The sequence below is a fragment of the Typopeltis vanoorti genome, chromosome 1 (assembly GCF_054136105.1).
Source record: "Typopeltis vanoorti isolate ZY-2024b chromosome 1, IOZ_Tvanoo_1.0, whole genome shotgun sequence".
In the NCBI taxonomy this organism is placed as follows: domain Eukaryota; kingdom Metazoa; phylum Arthropoda; class Arachnida; order Uropygi; family Thelyphonidae; genus Typopeltis; species Typopeltis vanoorti.
The window spans coordinates 53,719,393-53,740,196 of record NC_143549.1 but is presented as its reverse complement, the minus strand read 5'-3'; the positions used below and the strand labels follow the sequence as shown (position 1 = coordinate 53,740,196).

Here is a 20,804-nt window from a genome sequence, read left to right as displayed (position 1 = left end):
GCTCTAATGGATATGAAACCAGGCAAGGCTCCAGGTTTCAATGGAATTCACCCTGATTTCCTGTTGAGGACAGGCCAAAAAAGCTCAACAGTGGTTGGCTTGCTTTTTCTCTGACATCCTCCAGACTGACAAACTTCCAAAAGTTTTTTAAGAGGACAAAAATTATCCCCATCTTAAAACCAGGAAAAACCAACAACAAACCAGAAAACTACCGACCAATCACCCTGTTTAGCATCTGCTATAAGCTCCTAGAAAGGCTCATCCTTAATAGAATTGCCCCTAAGATTACAGAGCAAGTCCCAGTGGAACAGGCCGGATTCAGACATAAACGGAGCTGCTGTGATCAGGTTCTGTCACTCACCACACACACATATAGAGGCAGGCTACCAACAATGCTGGAAAACAGCTAAAGCTATTGTAGATCTTACTGCAGCATATGATACACTCTGGAGGCATGGCACAGTCTGCAAGTTGCTCCGTGCAGTCCCATGTAGAACAATAGCAAAACTAATCAATAACATGCTAAGTAACTGCCTGTTCCAAGTCTGCATGGACGAGAACAAAAGTAAACAAAGAACACTGGATAATGGACTACCACAAGGGTCAGTTCTGACTCCCCTCCTTTTTTAACTTATACATCACAGATTTGCCTAATACAGCCTCCAAGAAGTTTTGCTAAGCTGATGACATTGCTCTAGCCACCAGACACACCAATTTTACTACAATAGAAGATACACTAACAAATGACCTTGCAGTCCTAGATGAATACTTCAGCAAATGGAGATTACAACCAAATCCAAGCAAAACAGAAGTTTCATGCTTCCACCTGAACAATAGAAATGGCTAACAAAGAACTCACGGTCTACTTCAACCACAAACTGCTACGCTACAACAGATTCCCGAAATATCTGGGCATCACTCTGGACAGAACACTATATTTTAAACCACATCTCGTTAACACATCATCCAAGCTAAAAAACAAGAAACAATATACTGCAAAAACTATGTGGAACAACTTGGGATGCCTCAACAACAATGCTTCGCTGCACTGCTCTTGGCCTCGTTTACTCTACTGCTGAATACTGCTCACCCGTATGACTGAACAGTGCCCATGTGTATTTGGTTGATGCCCAGCTTAACACCACTATGCACCTTATTTCTGGAATTGTAAAATCAATCCCAACCTACTGGCTCCCAGTGCTAAGCAACATCTGCCTCCACACATCTGTAGATCCAACTTTCTTCTACATGAATACAGCAAAATCATGAAAATCCAAAATCTTCCAATCCATGAAGACATCCCACCCCTAGAAATAAACAGGCTAAAGTCAAGGCACCCTCCAATCTTAACAGCAAAAAATCTTGCAGAGACAAGTTCCAACATGAAGGAGAAGTGGAAAGATTCTTTTGTGTAACACTTCAACAGGGATTTTCCATGAATTAGTGGACCCAATACAGATACCTTCGGGTTTTGACCTACCTCGGAAAACTTGGTCTGCCTTTAACCGAATCCGCACCAACCATGGCAGATGTGCAGATCACCTTTACAAATGGGGCATGATTGCCTCACCCAGGTGCGACTGTGGATCACCCTGCCAGACAATTAATCATATTACAGCAGAATGTGTCCAACGTGCATACAGTGGAAACCTGTCAGACTTCATCGATGCTACACCTTGCATGGATGAAGTTTGACTGGATAATCAAACAAATGAAGTCAACTGGATAATCAACCTAGACATTCAGTTGTAGCCTATTCTTGATTCTTGAGTGTCTCTTTTATGACTGTATTATGTCTTATTATTGTACATATGTCTATTACTACATCCATATATATTAAGGATTAAAGTAATGTAACTTTTCATGTATGAGCCATACGCTAAATAAATAAATTGTTTGTCATCCCCTTTACACCAAAATGTGACCTGTTCTTCACTCAGCAGCTTATTATTGCTACTAACAAATATTCCATCATAATTTCCCAAGCACTAATGATATCTCACCCTTCCAATTCCTCCCTCCATGGAGCTGCCTCAAGTCGATATTTAAAACTATTACAATAATCTGCCTTATAATTCCACATATATTCCCTTCTCAGACATACTCCTGTATGTCTATTCATCATACTCCTGCATGTCAATTGGAGAGATGCCATCTCAGTTATAATCAGCTCTTATAATGCTATGACCAAATCCAAAACTCTTGAAACCACGTGTTCCTTCTATTACATGTTGCCTAAGACATTTGTCCTTCAAAAATTCTAGAAATTCCATTCCCTTATTACTACATGCATTTTCCTCTTCTCAATTTATACTGCTGTAGTTAAAATGTCCCATAACAATCATTCTTCTTGTGCTTGCCAAGCTCAACTGTCTAAGCATCTCCTGGTCCCCACCCTCTGTGCTCCTTGGTTTGTAGCAACACCCCACTAAATATCCTGTCGTCTCCACCTCTACCTCACACCATATGCTTTCAAAACCATTAGTGTCAGTGCCCTCCAAAGCATCCACCCTGAGGATGTAAGTCATCACTTATCATAAGCAGTACTACACCACTGCGCCTTCCTATCCTTTCGTAAAATGCTGTACCCTGCTTCTTCTATTCCTGTTATTATATCATCTTCCATCAACCACATCTCAGAGATTCCAATAATCTTTGGACAGGCTGATGCTATCAGTGCCAACAATTCATCTCCTTTATTCTGGATATTCCTGGCATTAGTATAAAGCAAAAACACGTCATTGTTTCTATACCTATCTTTATCCACCTCCAGACTCCACTGCACTCAACATTACCTGATATATTTCTACTTCTTCCAAGCACCTATTCCTACAAGAAGCCACTCCTACTACCATCCCATCCACCCTGGTACTTCTAGTTTCCCTGCATTGACACACTGACTCATTCAGAGAACAGCAATCTCTCAAGATGCCAACATCCTTCCTCATTCAAATGTAAACTGTCTCTTGCATACAGTTCCTTTCTGTCCTCAAATGCCCTCCAAGCATCTGCATATTCCAAGCCTCTCTTCTGACACATTCTGGCTCTCATGCTATTCATTATTAATGCTCTTCTACTCAGCATGTCATTATTATACTTGGGCAAAACACACATCTTCCCTCTCCGAGTTTTCTTCTGTACTTTTCAACCTCAAGCATGAATCTCTGTTCTCTCGCCACCCGATTTACACTGCCTGTCAAGTCATTCATGCCCACCACCACCACAATCATTTCATCTACTCTTTCACCCTGCTTAATGGCCACAGCAACACTTTTTTATTGTTCCTCCAGGCAAACACTCCTCTGGCATCTTATCTTGCACACCACAAATCATCAAGTCTCCATACATCGCACCTCTTACCATTCTGTTCCTTGATATGGATCACATTATGAAGGGAAGTGATATTAAACCTGATATCAACATTTGAGATGTTAATCTCGGCTCTTCATGAAGATGATGTTATACTTTTAAATAAATCCAGTACATGTCTTTAGGATTCCCTGAGTAAAGTGAATAACTGTTGTAATAAATTTGGTATGAAAATCAACCATAAAAAAGACAAAGACAGTGAAAATAGGAAGAAACGTTGAAAACATCACCTGCATTTGAATGAAGAATCTATAGAACAAGTAAAATATTTCAGCTATTTAGGCACAATTTTTAGTGAAGATAGAAATTAAATCCAGAAATAGACAACAGAGTTAACAAAGCTGGTATAGTAGGAAGTCAACTGAATAAATTTATAAGGAATAAGAGAGAAAATCAAAACACAAAACTAGTGATATACAAGATAGCATTTAAACCAATTTTAACTTATGGATCTGAGAGATGGGTTAGAAATAAAACACTTGATAAAGACTGGAGACCACAGATATGAGAGTTCTAAGAAAGATTAGGGGAGTGAACAGGTGGTATTAATGGCAGTATCATATTAAGAATGAGGATATTAGGAAAGAACTGAACAGTTAGCATTCAACGTTTTAGCAGAGCTAATCTCATTTGTATGGTCACTTAAACAGAATGGGTGAGGAAAGGTAAGCAAAAAAATGCTTTTGCTAACCTTTTAATCTGTGATTATGGCAATAATCACAGATTAAGACCAAGATCTATGTGCACTGATACAGTAAGAAATGCCTTAGATGACAGAAATATAATGTCTAATAATACTGGAATATTGACAGAACAGATTGATTTGGAAGAAAACTGTTGACAGGAAGTGAGTAATGATTTAACTTTTCATGTAGTACAACCATAATGATATCCTGAATACCCCCACCACTCCTGGAAGTACATGTCAAGAATTTGATGGTGAAGATGATGATAATAAACTCTGAACACACAGAAAACAGAAAATTGAACTTTCAGTAGTGAACTTTCAGAAGTAGAAATATTTTGGCAGCACATTTTTTGAGTGAAGATTGGAAATTAAATATGAAAACAGATAATAAAATAAGTCAAGTGTTATATAAGATGACAGAAAAATTGCATTTAATAGGTCGGAGATTTTGATACAAACTATTAGCCTACTAGTTTCGCCAAGTTAACTGGTGGCTTCTTCTGGGCCAGATAAATCTACACACAACAGATTAAAAACAAAAACGAGCTTGAGTTATGATATAATACATAACTACTGAAAGATGAAAAAATATCAAATTCATAGAAACCATTACACAAATGTGTGGGGCATGGATGTTAGCACTTGGTCAGTCATTGTTATGCAGGTGCATCCTATAATTGGCTGCGAAGTTGAACTTTGATATTTTGAGAGATCTTATGAGTGATTTCCAGATATCGCAAAGGATCATCCCTTGATTTTTGTTCAGGGTGCCTTGTGAGTGGATAACTATTGCAGCTTCTTTTATGTTGTGGAAACTGTAGTCCTCTCTATGGATGGCATAGTACTTTTATCCCATTCAATGTTGTGGTTAGTGTTGAAAAAATGGAAAGCTATACCAGAATTGTCCTCTCTGCTGTTGTTTACGTCTCTGATGTGCTTCTTTTGTCTTATTTCTAGACTTCTAGAAGTTTGTCCAATGTAATTTAGGCTGCAAGAACAAGGAATGTTGAAAACTCCAGTGTTTATTAAAAGGATTCTTGTCTATAGATGAATGTAACATATTGTGTGCACTGTCTTTATTAGTTTGAAGGCAACTTGAATGTCGTGAGGCTTTAGCAGGTTGGCAATTTTTTGTGAAAGTGTGCAAGCCAAAGGAATGGAAATAGAAGTCCTGTGATGAGTTTCTTCGATTTGCTGTTGAGAGGGGTTGGAAAAAAGTATTCTTTTTTCTTTTTTCCTTTGGATATCCATTGTTTGTTAATGTTTGGAGAATAAAATCTAATTTGTCTGATACTCTGTCGTCTCTTATGATTGAAGTTGTCCTGCTTTTTAGCATATGTATAATGCTTAATTTTTGTGAAATATGGTGTGATGAGCCGAAATGCAGGTAACGGCCTGTGTGGGTTAGCTTGTGGTATACATTTAGACCAATGATGTCATCCGTTTGTTTTGTAATTAATATATCCAAAAAAGGTATTTCCCTTCATTTTCAAGTTCCAAGGTGAACTCAATTTTTGGATGAAACAAGTTTATGGAAGTTAGGAAATCACAGTTCGGCCTCACTATGTTTCCATATAAATATGTCATCAACATATCTCCACCACACTGACGGTTTTTGGATCCATATGTAGTAAGATGTCATTTTGTTTGCTCTACAATCTCAAGATCTACAAAGTTGTTTTTAGATCTTTCCATTCCACTTGAAGAAATTAGAATTATGGCAATGTGAATGAAGTTGGGCAATGTCTTGAGGAAACAGACTTGTTTTCTCAAGACAGATAAATCCACACTGTCTTGTTGTTGGTTTACTATCTATGAGAGTCATAACTTCATTCACTGGGACATTCGTAAATAAAGACACAACATCTAAACTAGATAGAATGTCTGTTCTTGATATGAAGATATTTCTTAGCATTTCAATAAAGTATTGTGTATTTTTGATATATGTATCTGTATTTCTAACGTGTGCTTTTAGAAGACAGGCGAGATGTTTGGATAACAAATAAGTTGGGGAGTTTATTCCATCTACAATCAGATGAAGAGGTATATTGGTTGTGTACTTTCAGCAATCCGTATAAACGTGGAGTTAGCAGATGCATTGACTTCAGTTTCTTTTTAAGGTCTGTTGGCTATGTGTCCATGTTACGCAGAAGGTTGTTGGTTTCTATATAGTTCGTCCAAGTAGGGTCCGAGTCTGACAGTAAGCGGATGTGTCGGAAAGTAAAAACGAGATTTTTGATATTTAATCTCTCGTATTTAAAATGACGGTGGAATTTCCTTTGTCAGCTTTGAGGATAATTATCTCTTTGTTCTTTTTTAAATTAGTCAGTGCTCTTTTTTCTAAGGGGGTTATGTTCTTTTTTGGAGGTCGAGAAGATGAGAGAAGGATCGCAGTCTTTAACCTTATATTATTCACAACAGGTTCAGGTAAAAAATGGAGAGCCTTCCCGACATTGCACATAATGTCTATTTTAGGTATAAACTCTGGAGTGACTGCAAACTCTTTTTTGACCAAGTGCTCACATCGATGCTCCACGCATTTGTGTAATGGTTACTATGAATTTGATATTTTTTCATCTTTCAGTTATGTATTAATTCGTAACTTAAGCTCGTTTTTTTTTTTTTTTTTAAGCTGCTATGTGTGGATTTATCTGACCCAGAAGAAGCCACCAATTAATGTGGCAAAACTAGCAGGCTAATAGTTTGTATCAAAATCTCCAACCTATTAAACCAAATTTTTCTGTCATCTTATGTAATATATAGTAGTCAAAAAAAAAAAAAAAAACATTTATCACAAAGTCAAGTGTTAACCTAGTTGGAAAATTTTACATGGAATAAGACAGCAATCAGTCAAAAGATGAAACTAGTAGTATATAGGAGAATGTTCAAAGTAATTTTGACATACGGATTGGACAGTTAAGCTGGAAATGAAACAATAACAAGAATGGAGACTAAACATAGCATATATCTAAATGAACTTAAGGAAGTGAGAAGATAGCATTAGGGTGAATCACGTTAATAAACACCTGGTTTTATGAACATTCCAGAATGTGTTAAGTAGAACTAATCCAAGTAAACTATTGAATTAATATGGAGTAATCTAATCTTAAACAGCACATTTGGGATATCATTCGCAAAAAATAAATAAGATAGTCTGAGTAAAGTGGAAATATAATGCTATAATAATCAGGAAACATTTATATTTATACATCAGTAAGTAGCATGTAATTATAAGAGGAAAATAATGATATTTCTATTTCCTTCTAGTTAGAAAATAAATTACATTTTGATTTAAGCAATGAGAAAGGCTTAAGAATGCCAATTAAAACAAATCACTAAACAAAATAGTGTGAAGAAATCAAGCAAAATTTAAATCCTATTTTGAAGTAAAAAAGCAATAAAGAAAGAGCTATACATGAAAAGACTAAATACAGCATGAAATAATCTGAAGACAAAGCACATTATTTATTCCTAAAATAAACTGCTACAAACAAGAAAACTGCTTATGATAATGAACAACATGGCTAACCTTATGTGTGTGTAATCTCATACATACTTAGCATACTCAATTGGTGCTTTTCCCTCTCTATCAACTGCTGCTGGATCGGCTCCATAAACAGCCAACAATTCAACTTGAGAAGACTGCCCAACTTTAGCAGCCATGTGGAGAGGAGTGTTACCTTTTTCCTTTAAAGAAATTTAAAAAAGAAAAAAGTAACAAAGTTAATTTTTGAAAAAAATAGCAGATAAATGATTTATTTATATATGTAAATTGATATCTTGATTTATGTTTCACCGTTCATTCCAAAGAGGAGTAATAAAGGTACTGATTAATCCATCAAAGACTTTTAAAATTACTGATTCTCAAATAGCATCCATGGAAGACTGGGAGCCCATGGTATGCTAGTGAGCCAAAAGTTAACAATAACAACACCCTCTGTTTAAAGGGAGTCAAGCCCACAATCTATCTAACACAAAAACTGCAATTCTAAGCCATTTCTGAACTAAAGGTGAGTTAGCCAGTCTCTCATATGTTGTATCTATTGTCAAGCCAAACTACCTAGAGAAAACAAGGCATCCTGGCATTATATCAATGCAGTTAATGCCACAATAGGTAGTTAATCCTATCTGCAGTGGTCTACTATGTCTGTCAGGTCCTTAACTTACTATTTTCCTTCACTGACTTAAATGTTTTGTTAATTTTTCTCTTTGTATTCTGTTTAGAAAATAAGCCCTACCTGCTATCTATCCCTACCTTATACTATCTAGATTAGCCCTACCTGCACACATTCTTGAACATAAATGTTAGCTTCTTTTCTAGTATCTTAGATTTTTTACATTTTCCTATATGTTTACTCCTCATCTGTTATCTTAGATGAAAATATGAAAACAGAAATAGGAAAATATAAATAAATGAATATGGAAGAGAGAAATTAACCAACCTGCTAAATTATAGTATACAAGACAATCTTCAAACAAATTTTATCCTGAGAAATGGGCTAGAAATAACACAATCCAAAAAACTACTCTAGTCCATTAATGCTACTCTAACAACAAGAGATGTGAATTATAGAAAACTTATATGGATAAAGGTGACATCACTAGCACACTTAAAGTAAAAATGAAAATATTAGAAAGGAACTTGATATTATCAACATTCAAAATGTTTGAGCAGGGATAACCTAAACAGAAAGGTAACCAAAGGAGGTATTTGATGACAAGAAAAATGTTCAGAGGATGACCAAGATCTATGTGAATTGATGCAGTTAGCAGTATCCTGGAAAACAGAAATATGAGATCTAAAAATATCAGCAACTTGACAAAGAAATTGATATGGAAAAAATTACTGATGGGAAGCTGGTAACAACATACACTTAATTATATAGCACTATCATAGTATCCTGTGCATCCCTTCAGGAACATATCAGGAATTGATGAAAATAGTGATATATATAGCCCCCCCCCCCCCCCCCACACACACACACTTGAGGCCACTTAGAACAAAGTCATAAGCAACATTCATGATTTTCATAATCCAGAATTAATGTCACCAAATAATGATAATCACCCTTACAGCACAATGAAAATACCACAGTGATGCCCATCTGAAATACAGATCCCCAAAATGCAAGAAAAACCAGATTGTCTTATATCACACAAAAAAGAATCCTTCTCATCAAATTCCTGCCATGTACCCTCAAGGGATGTACAGGATATGACAGTACTACATGAAAAAATTACATCATTACTAACTTCCTATCTACAATTTTCCTCCAAATCAGTCTGTTACTTGTCAAGACTCCAACATTATCAGATCTTATATTTCTATCGTCTAAGGCACTTTGTACCATATCAATCCACCTATATCTTGGTCTTCCTCTGGATCGTGTTCCTGCCAACCTGGCAGAGAACACTTGTTTTGCTAATCTTTCCTCTCCCATTCTATTTAAGTGACCATACCACCTGAGATTAGCTCTGCTAACGCATTCCTGGATGCTGACAATGTCAAGTTCTTTCCTAATATCCTCATTTTTAATATGATGTTGCCATATTAAAAATGAGGATATTAGGAAAGAACTTGACATTTATCTCCATGCATGATGAGATTTTACATCTTGGTATAACACTAACCTCAAATCTCTCTTGGCATATATATTATAAATATTGTCCCCCTGTGCCTCCAAAGAAAAAAAGTTAGACTTTTCTTTTTCTCTCAAAGCATTACTTTTAAATTCAAACAATTCCTAACTTTATACAAATCCATCCAACCACTGAATATTGTGCCCATATCTGGAGTGGTTCCACCAAGAGCTCCCTAAAGATACTGGACTCTGTACAGAAAAGAGCAGTCAAACAATCGATGATCCATCACTTTCACATAGATGTTCAATTTTTCACTGCTTGCATCTTCTATAAATACTTCTACAGCTGCTGTTCATTAGAATTAGCATCAATAATACTCCTGCTCTCTGTCAAATCACTTCAAACGCATGCAGTAACTAACAACACTTCCTCATAGTGCATCTCCAAGCTCATGGAAAAAATTTCTCTTCCTCTTCATTCATCCTTTCCATTGCTGCTTTCTGAACAGTCTACCATCTTATGTTTCCCAAAGAATACAATCCACAGCTTTTTTAAAGATAATTGTGAACAAGTTCCTTCTTGCCCATCCATGGTACTAGTGTACTATAGGTTGACGAACCTCTTGTGGATGGGTTCCCTATAAAACTCTCTAGAGCAGGGGTGTTCAACCCGTCGATCGCGGAGCAATTTTTGGTCGATCTCTTGTGTATTCCTCCTTAGTTAAAAATTTAATTAAAGCTGAAAACATAATATTTTATTTATCATTATTTTGAATTATTTTTAATTCGCTTTAAGTGTATTACTATTATTTATTTATTTTTCGTTAAAATTGTCAAATCAGTAAATTTCTTATCAGGCAATGACAATCAAGGAAAAGAAGGCGTAGCCATAGTATTCAACAGAAAATACGAGGCTAATCTTCTTGCATGGCAGTCAATCTCAAGTAGAGCAATGTGGACAAATATGAGAATGGGTAACTGGACAATGAGATTAATTTGTGCCTATGAATTTTTGCCTATTTATTTGTGCCTTATTGGTCCCACAGAAGGTTCTACTAAGATAGAAGTGGAGGAATTTTTTGAGGCTATAGAGAAAGCAACTGACACAGTGAAAAAGGAAAAGTTGGCCCTAGTTGGGGATCTATATAGCAGAGTAGGAAATGATTGTGAAACATACAAAAATATTTTGGAAAAATTTGGAGAAAAGAGCAAAGATAATAATAATGGCAAATATCTGTTGGATTTCTGCTCAGGACATGGACTGGTTATTACTAACACCATGTTTCAACATAGAAATGTGCACAAATTTACATGGAGAGAAGAGGCAAGGAATAAGAAAATTCGCATTGACTATGTTATTGTTGATAGTGATGTTTTCTCCCTGGTGCGGGACACCAGATTATACAGAGGATTTGAAATTGGAAGTGATCACTATTTAGTCTTGAGCAGGATAAAATTGAATTTCATATTGAAAAGAATAACATATAAGAAAGTTTTAAAGCAAATAAAAGTTGCCCATCATGTTGGAGGCTTAATGGATTTTTTACAACACTCAAAAAGAATTAAAATAGAATTTAATACTTCCTATATTTCGTCCTAGTCACCAGGACATCTACGGGGATTACAAAAAAAATTAATGTAACATATACACAAATAACAAACAATACTAAGCCCAACCACATGGGTGACACTAAAGTCCTATCTAGGTATAGCGTCCTCTAAGGGCAGTAGTAGGTGGCCTGGAATGTAAGGTGGGAACTCTGGTGATGAGTGTTTCCCAAATCTTCGGAAGCTTAATGCAACCATATTTATTGAGATTTGGTTGGTTTTTGAGAGCTGCTGCTGCTTCTAAGAAAAGTCTCTCTTTCTTGAATTTGCTGTGGTGGAGCATGGTGGTTTTCTTCCATGATACCCTGTGGGTGGTGTCCAAAACATGGTCAGCCAAGCCTGAATGGCCATAGTTGTGTTTGAAGATGTAAGACTTGTGTTCCTCTAGACAGATGGATGCTGATCTGCCTGTCTGTCCAAAGTACGCCAGCTTACAGAGGGTACTTTGTAAACTCCAGGCAGAGAGAGAGGAGGGAGCTGATCTTTCGTAGAACGGATAAGGGTAGCAAGTTTGCGGTGGGGCTTATATGCTGTGTGTAGGTTGTACTGTTTTAGTATCTTGGCTATTTTTTCGAATGTGCCACGGATGTAGGGTATGGTGATGGCCTTTTTAAAATCTTGTTGACGAGAAGGATGGGGAATGGAGGAGGAGTTGATTATTTTTTTGATACTGTGATCGCTGTAGCCATTGGAGAGGAAAGTGCTGTGTATGCGGTTAAGCTCAGTAGTGAGGGCGGTTCCACTGGAACAACGATTGTGGGCTCTCTTGGTAAGAGTTTTAATAATGCCATATTGTTGAGAGGGATGGTGGTGGGAGAGTTTGTGAATGTATCTGCCTGTGTGTGTGGGTTTTCTGTATACGGTGAAGGTAAGTGTATCATTAGGCAGGCGTGTGACTAAGGTGTCTAGGAAGGGTAAACAATTGTTCTTTTCCTTTTCCATAGTGAACTGGATTCTTGGATGTAGACTATTGAGATGACTGAGGAAGGAGTCTAATGTGTCTGGGCCATGAGGCCAATTAGAGAACACATCATCTACATATCTTAGCCAGATAGAAGGTTTGAGTGGGGCTGAGTCTATGGCTCATTTTTCAAAATCTTCCATATAGAAATTGGCAAGGGGGGGGGGGGGGGTGAGAGAGGGGAACCCATGGCAGTTCCCTCTATCTGCTTGTAGATTTTGTTGTTCCAAGAGAAATAACCAGAGTTAATGGCAAAGGAAAAGAGATCTAAGATGTCAGAGGGAAAAACGTTTTCCAAGAGAGATAAGGTGTCAATTAAGGGAATATTGGTAAACAAAGAGGAGATATCAAAGCTTACCAATATGTCTGTCTTATTCAAGGTTAAATTTTCTGTGAGGGCTTTAAAGTGGGTCGAGTTTTTTATATATAGGAAGGGGACCTTCAGGTGAGGGGGATCAGAGAGTTGGCCAGCTGTTTAGATAGTCTAAAGCAAGGTGCATTGGTGGCATCTACTATAGGCCTGAGTGGGGAATTGGGTTTGTGGATTTTTGGTAAATCATATATTCGGGGGGGGGGGAAAGGTTTAAGTTTTTTCGTGACGTCAGGGGGCCAGGAAGATACTTTTTTGAGTAAGATTTTTAGTTTCTTAACTTGTGTTTTTGTGGGGTCGTGTTCTAGCAGGATGTAGGTAGCGCGATCGCAGAGGATAACGTTCATTTTACGATTGTATTCACTGGAATTAAGAACGACTGTGACATTATCCTTATCCGCTCTGGTGATGACGATACTTTTTTCTTTACGTAGCTTCAGGAGAGCCGTGCGTTGGGCATATGATAAATTACTTTTTGGCGGCAAAGAATGCGCGAGGATGTTGGCTACGTCAAGTCTGATGTTGTTAGCTATCTCCGACGGTAAGCGACCGATTCCACGTTCGATGTTCACCATTACGTCAAGCACCGGCACTTCATTCAACGACGGCAAAATTAAGGCCGAGGCAAAGGGCGATGATGGCATCGTCGTTGAGCCTTTTGGAAGAGAGGTTTATTACTGTCTGGAGCGGTTGAATTTGTGGTTGTGGTTTGTTTTTCACAAGGTTGCTATATTTCTTGATGTGTTTATTTTTTATTTTTTGGAATTCTCTCTGTGCGGAAGTTTCCGAAATGCCAGAGAAAAGTTGACCAGCTCTCAGATGTGAACTCTAGACTAAAATACACAAAGATTATTGAAGAAAAAATGAAAGAGTTTGAGAACAGCAATCAAAACCTTGGAGATTCAGTGGCAAGCCTTGAAGAAAGTCCTGATTGATTCAGTTAGAGAGGCATGTGGTCAAGTTGTCTGCAAGGATAGAAAAATTAGAACTCCATGGTGGACACAGTGAAGGAAAAGAAGAAAGCATATCAAAAGTTCCTGGCAAATAAGTCAGCTTGTGCTCTTAGAGAATACAGAAACAAATGCAAGAATGCTAAACACTGTGTAGCATTCTTGCATCCTCCCATGACTTTTTCTTTAGCAAAACTAGCTAAAGAAAAGTCATGGGAGGACTTTGGCAAGAATATAGAAAATAAATATCAAGAAGGTGGCAAAATATTCTGGAGATTGTTGAAGCTTAGGAATGGAGGAAAGAATGCTGTAAAAGGAGTTAGAGATGATAAAGGTGACATGAAAACGGAAGAAAAAGATATCCTTGAATATGGAGTAATTACTTTGAAAAACTGCTAAATGAAACAACCAGTGATGACAGCACAGTGGTAAAAAAAAAAACACTGACCAGGTATGCAGTCAGGAATACATATCCATACTTGAAGTAGAAAAAGCCATCAAGGGCTTAAAATGTGGAAAGGCAGCAGGAGTAGATGATATTCGACCAGAAATGCTGAAGTATGATGGTATAAGAATCTTATAGTGGCTACACTGCATAGTTCAGAAAGCCTGGACAGAGGGATGAATTCCTGATGATTGGAGTAGAGCTCTCATAGTACCCATATATAAAAAGGGAAATAAAACTGAATGTGAGAATTACAGAGGTATTTCCCTACTGAGTGTTCCTGGCAAGATCTATGCAAGTATACTTGAGAAACGATTGAGAAGAATTGTGGAAGAAAAGCTGGGTGAAGAACAAGCTGGATTCAGGCCAAATAGAGGCAGTCAGGATCAGATCTTCAATTTATGACAAATAGTCAAGAAAGCATGGGAATATAACAAAGATCTGTATTTAAGTTTTGTCGATTTGGAAAAGGTGCCAAGAAAGAAGCTATTCAATACACTACAGTTATATGGTGTCATGTCAATGGGACATTATATCAAGCAATACTTAGACTTGTAATTGTATTTGAATTGTAAGTCAGCAGTTAGAACTGAAGGAAGTACAGGAAGATGGTTTAATGTTAAATCTGGTGTGAGACAAGGATGTACATTATCCCCTCTGTTATTCATTATCTATATGGATCACATTATGAAGGAAAGTGGTATTAAACATGATATCAAAATTGGAGATGTTAATGTCAGCTCTTTGCTTTATGCGGATGATGTTATACTTCTATATAAATCCGCTACAAGTCTGCAAGATTCTCTGACTAAATTGAATACCTGTTGTAACAGATATGGTATGAAGGTCAGCAATAAAAAGACAAAGACAATGAAAATAGGCAGAATTATTGAAATTTCAAATGTGTTGTGAACGGAGAACCTGTGGAACAAGTAAAACATTTCAGCTACTTATGCACAATTTTTAGTGAAGATGGTAAATTAAATATGGAAATAGACAACAGAATCAGCAAAGCTGGTATGGTGGGAAGTCAATTGAATAAATCCATATGGAATAAGAGAGAAATTAGTTGGAACACTAAATTAGCTGTATACAAGACAGTGTTCAAACCAGTTTTAACTTATGGATCTGAGAGCTGGGTCAGAAGTAAAACACTTGACCAAAGACTAGAGACTGCAGATATGAGAGTGCTGAGAAAAATTATAGGCGTGAACAGATGGCATCAATGGCAATATCATATTAAAAATGAGGATACTAAGAAAGAACTTGACATTGTCAGCATCCAGGAATGCATTAGCAGAGCTAATCTCAGGTGGTATGGTCACTTAAACAGAATGGGCGAAGAAAGATTAGCAAAACAAGTGTTCTCTGTCAGGTTGGCAGCAAAACAACCCAGAGGAAGACCAAGATATAGGTGGATTGATACGGTACGAAGTGCCTGTGGAACAAGTAAAACATTTCAGCTACTTATGCACAATTTTTAGTGAAGATGGTAAATTAAATATGGAAATAGACAACAGAATCAGCAAAGCTGGTATGGTGGGAAGTCAATTGAATAAATCCATATGGAATAAGAGAGAAATTAGTTGGAACACTAAATTAGCTGTATACAAGACAGTGTTCAAACCAGTTTTAACTTATGGATCTGAGAGCTGGGTCAGAAGTAAAACACTTGACCAAAGACTAGAGACTGCAGATATGAGAGTGCTGAGAAAAATTATAGGCGTGAACAGATGGCATCAATGGCAATATCATATTAAAAATGAGGATACTAAGAAAGAACTTGACATTGTCAGCATCCAGGAATGCATTAGCAGAGCTAATCTCAGGTGGTATGGTCACTTAAACAGAATGGGCGAAGAAAGATTAGCAAAACAAGTGTTCTCTGTCAGGTTGGCAGCAAAACAACCCAGAGGAAGACCAAGATATAGGTGGATTGATACGGTACGAAGTGCCTTAGACGATAAAAATATAAGATCTGATAATGTTGGAGTCTTGACAACTAACAGACTGATTTGGAGGAAAATTGTACATAGGAAGATAATAAAAGGATGTAATTTTTTTCATGTAGCACTATAATATCCTGTACACTCCTTGAGGGTACATGGCAGGAATTTGATGATGATGATTTGATGATGATGTAATTTTCTTATACGTCCGGGGTAAATGAATTAATTTGGATCAGTAGAAGTCAAACAGCGAGCTGAGTGAATACGATTATAAGCAAAGTGTAAAAACTCGATTGTAGCTTAAATATTCCAAAGCACATTACATCGATTTTTTACTTGGGTTAAGCCCCATGTGAATATTGTAAAAAAATAAACTTTGTTTGTCTTGGTTTAGTTTGTATTAGATGTTTTTGTAAATAACTCTTTCTGAAATTAACTGTATATTCTGCTTTAATAAGAATATGTTAGTGTTAAAAACAAAGGCAATGTTTTTGTCGCTGAAGCTGTACATGGCGGCATTAGAAAGAATGTTATTGAAACTTGTATGTATGAGAAAGGCTTACAGGCTCCAAGTGTAAACATCTCCGAAGTTGGTCAGAAAGAGTTCAAATAAATTTCCGATGGCCGGCAACTTACAATCGAAAGAAAGCGGAGGAGAACCAAAGGCGTGCTGAACTTGAAACTTAAGATGAAAGACTCATACTGATTCTTTGGGGGTTGCCAAACTTCATGCGAGGTCTCAGAGGAGGCCTAATAAAAAGGGACTGAAGCAAGCAGACGGGGTCCGGGTTCCAGAATTGCTGTCAGAGAGGAGGCCGCCCAGTCCAGAGTTGCCATCAGAGGTACAGAGGGGCTGCCGGATCCACGTTGCTTGAGAGGAGTTAACCGCTTCCAGAAAGGAGCTTCTCAGTTCGAGACGTCGCTAGCGAGAGACTACTTCTAGGCTGCAGACAAGGTTTCAAATTGCCAAAAGGAAGAGTTCCAACTGCCGGAGAAAAGTTTCCAGGCCAGAGCGGGATCCAGTTAACAGCAGTTCTAGCTGTTGAAACGGCAGAAAAAGAAGGCAGTCGTCCAGGCATTTTTGGCAAGCCCAAGCAGAGGAGAAAAGGCAAGGCAAATTTCCTGAACCACCTTCGCTCGTAAGTTTTTCTTTTCAGCGAAGGAGGGTAACCATTTGCCGGAGCTGAATGAGCCCACAACCCACTACGTTCCCGATGAGATGCAGCCGAGCCAAAATTTCCTTAAGATCTGAGACTAAAGAATTGCCATAGAACTTTTAGTTAAAGACTTTTGACTGAATGTGAGATACAGAGCCTTTGTAAATTCAAAACTTTTATATAATTCCTGTTATAGTAGATACAAGAAAGACTTTTAAGATATATGTTTAATAGTGTTAAGAAATGTCCATAAGAGAATCAATGGCATGTTAGAGATTGATATCAAATGCGTAATGATAATAACACTAGGTAACCTCTTTACGAGTAAGCTTAGAGATTAATAAGTAAAAATTTGTAAACTGAACCACCTTTGCTCATAAGTTTTTCTTTTCAGCGAGGGGGGTAACCATTTGCCGGAGCTGAATGAGCCCATAGCCCACTATGTTCCCGATGAGATGCAGCCGAAATGTAAATGCGAGATACAGAGCCTTTGTAAGTTCAAAACTTTTATATAATTCCTGTTATAGTAGATACAAGAAAGACTTTTAAGATATATGTTTAATATTGTTAAGAAATGTCCATAAGAGAATCAATGGCATGTTAGAGATTGATATCAAATGTGTAATGATAACAACACTAGGAAACCTCTTTACAAGTAAGCTTAGAGATTAATAAGTAAAAATTTGTAAACTGAGAGTAGTTAACCTTATGTGTTAAAGAAAGTATTTAATGTTCAAGAAAGAAGGTTCCAATTTTTGCTAAAGAGTTTTTATAGATGGATAGAGAAAGCAATCTCCCTAACGTTAAAATTGTGTATATTTTATAGTGATGTAAATAATTGTCGTTTGACTTTCTTTTTAAAAGAGTGCTGCCTGTTTGTTTATTTACAACTGCACTGTTTCTAAAATAAATCGGACTAGTTGAGTGGGAATCTAAGCGATTTGGCCAAAGCGTGAAATTAAGAAAAAGAATAGACCACGACTGTTTGTGAAAGTTTTAATGTAGGAATTTGTGTTAAAGAAAGAGAGAGAGAGAAATCTAAAAGCTGTATATTTGAGTTCTTTTTGCTAATCAAAGATATTAGTGGCACAGTCTCATTTCAAAAATTTTCTAATATCTTAGGCATAAGACTCGTAATGCGAAAGGTAGATAAACATAGCACGTAATAAGATAAACGAGAGATTCTTAGAGAGAGAAAGCGTGCACAGCAAATTAGAACAACGGAGAATAAAGTATACAGTAAAAGACATCACAAGTAATTAAAAAAATTACAAGTATACAAAGTTTAATAATAATAAAAGTTTACAACGTCGCAGTAATGACTAGATAGCAAAAGTTGATGTATAACAAAAGCACACTGTATGTGTTTCATTTAATTTGAGGATAATGATGAGTGTATCAAAGAAATTGAAGATGTATCATTTTCACAAGGCATGGGAAACGGATTTTTTCTTCACAATGGTAAATGCAAAGTATTGTTGTTTGATTTGTAATTCATCTGTCGCAATTCCAAAAAAAAGGTAATATTGAGAGAGATATTTTCGATCGCTACATGCAAAATATGATGAAGATTTTCCCAAAAAATCAGAGATACATAAATCAAAAATTATGAATTTAAAGGCAGGACTTTCTGGACAACAAAATATGATTTCGAAAGTAATAAATAAACCAATATCAGTCACTATTGCATCTTTGAAAGTGTGTCATTTATTAGCAAAAACAAAAAAGCCTTTTACTGATGGAGAGTTAATAAAAGTATCTTTTCATGCAGCAGCAGCAGAATCTTTATTTTCTTATTTTAAAAATAAAAATGAAATCATTTCGAATATTAAAGATTTACAACTTTCCAGAACAACGGTTATGAGAAGAGTTGAAATTTTAAGTGCCAATCGGAATACTCAGTTAATGTCAGACATTCACCAGTGTGTTATGTTTCATTACAATTCGATGAATCAAATAACTTCACTGATATAGCTCAGTTAATTGGTATTTATTCGCATGATATTTTAAGATTATTCAAGTAAAGAAGAACCTTCCTAATAATGGTAAAAATTGAAAATTATACCCATTATTAGGAAGGACTAGGGGAGAAGACATTTTTTTGGCATTTGATGAATTTGTGAAACAACACAAACTTCCGCTTTTTAAACTCGTGTCTATTACTACTGATAGTGCTCCTGCAATGATAGGTAATAAATCAGGCTTCATTTCATTATGTAAAAACGATGACAAATATCTAGATTTTTTTAACGTACCACTGTATTATTCACCAACAAGTATGGTGTAGTAAAAGATTAAACACAAAAGATGTTTTGGATATTACATTTAAAATTCTAAATTCTGTTCGAGGGAAAAACCCTGCAATGGCGGTTATTTAAATTACAGGCAGATGATGATAAGGAACTTCTGTTCTACAATAATGTTCATTGGCTAAGCGGAAGTCAATTTTTAGAAAGATTTTTTGTATTAATTAATGATATAAAAATTTTTCTTGATGAAAAAGAAGATATTTATCCACAATTGAGTGATAAAAGATGGTTGTTACACTTATCATTTTTAGTAGATTTCTGTACAAAATTAAGCAATTTAAATTTAGAGTTACAAGGTAGAGATAAAAATATAATTGACATGTTAAGCTCAATAAAAACTTTCCAACAATACTTTTATTAAAGAAAAATATAAATGACTGCGAATTTAGACATCTCCAATATTTATTAAAATTTTTTGAACAAAATCAAGAAATGCTTTGCTATGATTTAAAAGAATTTATTCGTGAAATAGAATTAGATGAGAAAGAAATAAATTCAAGATTTAAAGATTTTAATAAAACTGAAATGATTGTATATTTTATTAATAATCCATTTCAAGAAAACTTGAACATTACAGAAATTTCAAATAAAATTAGTGAGCTGTTTCATATAAACCAAGCTGAAGTAGAACTTGAGATAATAAACATTCAGAATAGTTTACATTTAAAATCAATAAACAACGAAGTCATTTGGAAGTATGCACATGAAAAATTCCCAATATTAACTGATATTGCGCAAAAAATTCCCAATATTAACTGATATTGCGCGCAAAGTTCTGTCGTGTTTCGGATCAACATACTCGTCAGAATCTGCTTTTTCAAATATGACTGTCATAAAAAATCAATTAAGAAACCAAATTACAAATGATTGTTTGGATGATTGTCTGCAATTGGTCATTTCTTCATATCAACTTGACTATGAAAATATTGCGAGATCCAAACAATGGAAAATTTCACATTAACTTTTTTCTTTTTTTTAATCAACCAGCATTTCCTGTAACTTGTGAGTTTGTAATCAATCTGTTGTTTTTTCTAACTTTGGTTTTCCAAAATTAAGAAATAAATATTTTATTCCAATATATTTGTTTTTTTTTTTGTTGTATTAAAATAATTAAAAGAGAAAAATAAATTTTTAAATACACAAATAAAGTTTTTAGTTGCGTATTTTTTTTTTAGTTGTTTATTTTTAGTTGTTCATTTGTGCGTAATCAGATATCAGGTTGGGGGAACGTGATCTATATAAGAGAGTAGATCCCCAAATAACTTATATAATATACTGGAAGTTTATTTTTCATTTGGTTAGACTATAATAAATTTAGTTTAATTCTTTATCCAAGTGTAAGCAAACAAAGTTTGCGCCTGAAAATATCTTCAGGACTGGGGTAAGGTAGTGCAACACCAGGCAACTCCGAGCAAA

General features: G+C 35.9%; 1 protein-coding gene across 1 annotated transcript in view; it reads right to left on the bottom strand.

The window, feature by feature from the left end:
• The window catches only part of Git (ARF GTPase-activating protein GIT1), a 707,749-nt gene that overhangs the window by 495,022 nt on the left and 191,923 nt on the right, over positions 1 to 20,804 (bottom strand). The window contains exon 7 of the mRNA XM_090400625.1: positions 7,614 to 7,744. Coding sequence (XP_090256751.1) covers positions 7,614 to 7,744 — 131 coding nt within the window. The remainder of the gene's footprint in view (positions 1 to 7,613; positions 7,745 to 20,804) is intronic.